Source organism: Leptonotus elevatus, chromosome 3 (assembly GCF_054856555.1).
Source record: "Leptonotus elevatus isolate MCC_2025b chromosome 3, RoL_Lele_1.0, whole genome shotgun sequence".
Taxonomy (NCBI): Eukaryota; Metazoa; Chordata; class Actinopteri; order Syngnathiformes; family Syngnathidae; genus Leptonotus; species Leptonotus elevatus.
In genome coordinates this window covers 25,087,666-25,092,508 of record NC_141241.1, presented here as the reverse complement: position 1 = coordinate 25,092,508, position 4,843 = coordinate 25,087,666, and the positions used below count along the sequence as shown (strand labels likewise).

Below are 4,843 nucleotides of genomic sequence, written 5' to 3'. Positions count from 1 at the left end.
GGTGGCTCGGGCATCTGGTTCGGATGCCTCCTGGGCGCCTCTTTTGGGAGGTGTTCCGGGCATGTCCTACCGGCGGGAGGCCCCGGGGACGACCCAGGACACGCTGGAGAGACTACGTCTCACGGCTGGCTTGGGAACGCCTTGGGATCCCGTCGGAGGAGCTGGCTGAAGTGGCTGGGGAGAGGGAAGTCTGGGCTTCCCTGCTAAAGCTGCTGCCCCCGCGACCCGACCCCGGATAAGCGGAATTGAAGACGGAACGGAACGGAACATTCAATATACGTATTATAAACAACTTACGTTTGCTTTATTCCCCCAGATTTGAAGATTAACAACAGACTACAATCAAACAGCAATCATCACTCCAATCATGACTCCAGCATTTCTCTTTATACTCCAATTGTTACTGATGGGTCTTCCTCCAGTAAGACTACATAGACTAGATAAATATGTGTTAATTCAATTACTTTTTATTTATTTTGTCTTATTAAAAATGTGTAATATAATGATTATTTTGTGTTTCAGACAGTATCTGTGAGTGGCGATGACATAGGCAAGTGAAATCATTCACAAAACAATTTTATAGCATTCCAAATAATTTTTGTGATATTCTTTAACTGTTGGATCTTTCCCTCACACAGAAAACCTGGACATCACTGGAATAATTGAGAAGGCAAATGCTAACACAAGTAAGAGAACACATTTCTAAACAAGTAAACAATAAACAAAACAATTGTTTGATAGATTTCAGGATTTTCCGTGACGTGTTTTAAAAGTGGAAAAATGCAGACTAATTAAACGACCAATCTTGATTGCTTAATAGAAAAATGCTTCTGCTTGTTCTTTGACAGCTAAACATCTGGTACATGGTGACATTGCAATTAATCTGCTCAGGAATGCAGTCCCCTGCACAGCCATAGGATGTAAATGGCCTAAAACAGGGGATTATGTCTATGTGCCCATCGTTATCTCCAGTGTATTCAGTAAGTCTGTTGTTATTGTACTACATGTATTATGAGACAAAAAAGCTGAATATTGTCTTCAAGCAGACATTTTGAGGCATGATAATGAATTAATTGCCAATCCCTGCTCTAAATCAAACCACGACACATCTCGATACACTTTGTTATGTTATAATTGCAACAGCAGAAATACAGGTATCTAAATCATTAACAGATGAACCATTTGAACCCTGCCCATCACAGAGAGCAAGTGACATGGAGCTAGGAATACCATCTCTTGATTTCCCAAGTTAAAATATTTATGTTGTACCAACATATGAATAACTAATGTAAATATATATAATATTACAATTTGATACTCACCACATGCAAATCTCCAAGCAAACTGGTTGTTGGTAAACATCTGGAAACATCAGAATTTTCATTTATCAGTAGGTGGCTTTTGCAAGAAAAGGTTTGCACACCCCCGGTTTAAATAAAGGAGCTAACCAGTGAATTTTGATTCTGCAACTTAAAAAATAAATAAAAATAAACCATGTTATTATTTGTTATGTTTTATTTTGTTCTTGTTCAACATTTGACTCCACAGGCTCGCAAGAGCGCTCCATCATCATGCAAGGCTTGACTAGTTTCCACGAAAAAACCTGCATTCGCTTTATGCCGAAGCGCTGGTGGCAAAGAGATTACCTGCACTTCGTCTCTGGAGAAGGGTAGAGATATGCACACAGTACATTAACTGTAGATGCTATGTGTTGGTGGCCTTTTTAAATGTGATTGGACTCTAAAGCCCCTCTGTGCGTCGTTACCTTACAGTGGTGGAGGGGTTTGTGTGTCCCAACGATCTGAGGCTAGGAGCTAAGTTAAGTGCGACTTTATGCCCCTGGCAGGGTCACCAATGGCAAACAGGTCCTTGGTGAGGGACCAGACAAAGCATGGCTCACAGACCCTTTATGATGAAAAAGATTATTGGATCACGTTTTTTTAACTCCCTTAAACCCTTACATGAGATGTGTAAGAAAGGTTCCAAGACTACTGTTGTAAAAGATATACTTAAAATCTAGTCTTCCTCTTTGAAGTAATCCACCTGGGGTCAAACACACTTTCATAGCCTTTCACTGAACGAAGCAACCAGCCGGATCTCTTAGTGGATGCACGGGTTGACCATCTGGACCACAGAGAGGGCAACTTGGATAGGGGAAAACTCTACTGTAGTTTGGGTTTGAAACATATCTTTGATGACACATCTCCTATTTGCTCAGGTGTTGGTCGTTCCTTGGTCGCAGGCCGAATGGACAGCAAATCTCCTTGCAGAAAAATGGCTGTGTGTTCTTTCGCACTGTGCAGCACGAGGTTCTTCATGCTCTTGGATTCCACCATGAGCAGGTTCGGTCTGACAGAGATGATCACGTCACCATTAACTTTGAGAACATCATTTCAGGTGAGCCTTCCTGATATAACCTCAAAGAGGCCGTGTTTAACCACATTAAAGTACATCAAAGACAAAGTTTGCATTCAGAGCTAAACACTTCACTGCATTCAGTGTTTAATGATGCAACTAAAGTGTCGGCATACACTTTTGCACTCCCACAAAAACACTTAATAAGTGAGTGTTTTATTGTTGTTGTTTTATCTAGTTGAATTATCAATTTAGCATGATTATGTTGCGATGTGTTAATGTTGGTGAGTGTATATAAGGTATTGTATAATACCAACTTTAAGGATGCAGTATTATAGAAACGTTTTTTGAGAGAGAGAGAGAGAGAGAGAGAGAGAGAGAGAGAGAGAGAGAGAGAGAGAGAGAGAGAGAGAGAGAGAGAGAGAGAGAGAGAGAGAGAGAGAGAGAGAGAGAGAGAGAGGATTGTACTAGACAGCATCACCATTTCAATATTTTATTCCTGTCTCCTTTTGTGTGTAGATCATGTAGACAACTTTGTGAAGGTGGAGACGAATAACTTGGGTACTCCCTACGACTTTAACTCGACCATGCACTACGCCAAGTAAGTGTTTGGCAAATCTAAAATGAAATACTTTATCCATCTACAAAACGTATCAGGAATTCTGGCATAATTCTTCTTTCTGTAGAAACCCTTCAAATTTTAAACAATTACTGAGGAGTTATCATGCCACGCTCAAGATTGCATTAAAATGTTCAAGACCCAAATAATAACACACAAAGTTATGTTGACAGTTTTCTGGGATATAAAAGGAACAATAGAACAATAAATCTGGATTTCCTAATCTAGACCGCCCCTGTATAGATTTGACACCACGCCTCATGATAGATCAGGCATGAAAATAGAGTCCGTGGTCTTTATTTCTTTAAATAAAATTGCAAGGTGAAGCAATGAATCTACCCCAATGACAAATAGAAGTTATAATTAGCTTTATGTATAATTAGTAATTAATTAAATTAGAGAGAGTCCTTATAACATAAGGTGTACAAGTGTCTAAACATTTTTTTTAACAAGAACAAATATTCAGCAAAGGCGTGTTTCTGTGTTAATTTGTGGAATGATTTTGGAACTGACCTGAAAAGATGTCAGTCACTTGCTGAATTTAAACAATTGTTTAAAAGCAAAGTAAAAAAAAAAAACTTAAATCAGACATGAGCTGTTAAAATTGTATATATGCTGTCATTTCTTTGGATGTGTCGGTATGAGTCTAATGAAAATGGTATATGTGAGTAAGGGGATATGATTTATAAATGTATTATGATATATGCCTATGAATTTCATGTACATGTGTCGCTGGCAAATGTGCATTTGTATATATGACTAGATTTATACATTTCCTTTTGTTGAAATACATTAACCTTATAATTTTATCAACATAAAACAAATAAGTGGTTGACTAGATACGTTTTTAACTTCCTCCTACCCCTTTTGAACATATCAACTCTTTTCTCTCTTCCTAGTCTTGTTTTTCTTTTTTTACTTCAACTTATATTTTAAACTTGTAATGTGTTTTCTTTATGTTTATATGTTCAGTAATTCCATAAACCAAACTGCTTTTCATTCATATATATATCCAAAGCTGTTTATTTTGATATTATCTTTCATGCAGATTTTCCTTCTCCAAAAACGGACTACCAACCATTGTTGCCAAAAGTGATCCTGACCTTACATTTGGTCTTTCAAGAGAGATGAGCAGCAATGACATTGCACGTGTCAATGCGCTATATGGATGTGGTAGGTTTGAAAACCACAGTTTTCTTAAGTGTGATAAGTTGGTCAATAACCTTGCAGATAACGTAACTTCTCATCTAATTGCTTGTAATCTATCTAATCAAACTGAAATGTGTAGTAATCTGTGTTTCATCTTGTGTGCATTGAAAACGTGATATAGTAGTTTACATTAACAAGGATGTCGTCATTTGGCAATTCAATCATACATTCACACTTTTTTTTCCCAGGTTAAAAATAGAGGGATTGCCCATCAGATTCTCCCAAGTCTTTTTTTTCTCATCATTATTACACAAGATGACATCATCTGCCATGGAAATGAACTGAAGAAGGGAAATCTACGCTGTGTTCGCTGAAGTCGCGTTCCACTTTCTGATTAGCTTTATTATGCCGTTTGCTCTTTTCCTTTTTGTACACTGGCATAATACTGTATTTGCCAGGTAAAGGAGAGATGTGTCCGTAGGCTACATTCCTAAAATTATATTTGTATTTACTCAAACACTAAAAAACTAAGAAACTCTTTTAACGAGTGTATTTGTAACCAGGGTAGATAGATACAAGATACAGTTTTACTTAAAGCAACAGAAAGCTTAAAATGAACACTGGTGCCTCACTAGAGCAATTTAAAATGGCATCTTTTCTTTTGAAATGTTTTGATGTCCTTAGGCATATTTGTCCAACATTACAATAATTACATTTGAG

The 4,843-nt window shown here is 37.6% G+C and overlaps 1 protein-coding gene across 1 annotated transcript; it reads left to right on the top strand.

Annotated features, from left to right (window-relative positions):
* The first annotated feature begins 313 nt into the window (after positions 1 to 313).
* Positions 314 to 4,499, top strand: LOC147177529 (low choriolytic enzyme-like). The gene is made up of 9 exons (XM_086070539.1): positions 314 to 421; positions 523 to 550; positions 639 to 686; positions 849 to 980; positions 1,549 to 1,669; positions 2,219 to 2,397; positions 2,875 to 2,956; positions 4,023 to 4,147; positions 4,372 to 4,499. The coding sequence occupies exons 1-9, from the start codon at positions 368 to 370 to the stop codon at positions 4,374 to 4,376; spliced, it is 774 nt and encodes a 257-aa protein (XP_085926665.1). The 5' UTR covers positions 314 to 367; the 3' UTR covers positions 4,377 to 4,499.
* The last annotated feature ends 344 nt before the right edge of the window (positions 4,500 to 4,843 follow it).

Coding starts and splice junctions, on each gene's coding strand:
- LOC147177529 (XM_086070539.1), top strand. CDS start 368: ATGACTCCAGCATTTCTCTTTATACTCCAATTGTTACTGATGGGTCTT. Junction 1,670..2,218: donor CACTTCGTCTCTGGAGAAGG/GTAGAGATATGC, acceptor CTATTTGCTCAG/GTGTTGGTCGTTCCTTGGTC. Junction 2,957..4,022: donor TCGACCATGCACTACGCCAA/GTAAGTGTTTGG, acceptor TCTTTCATGCAG/ATTTTCCTTCTCCAAAAACG.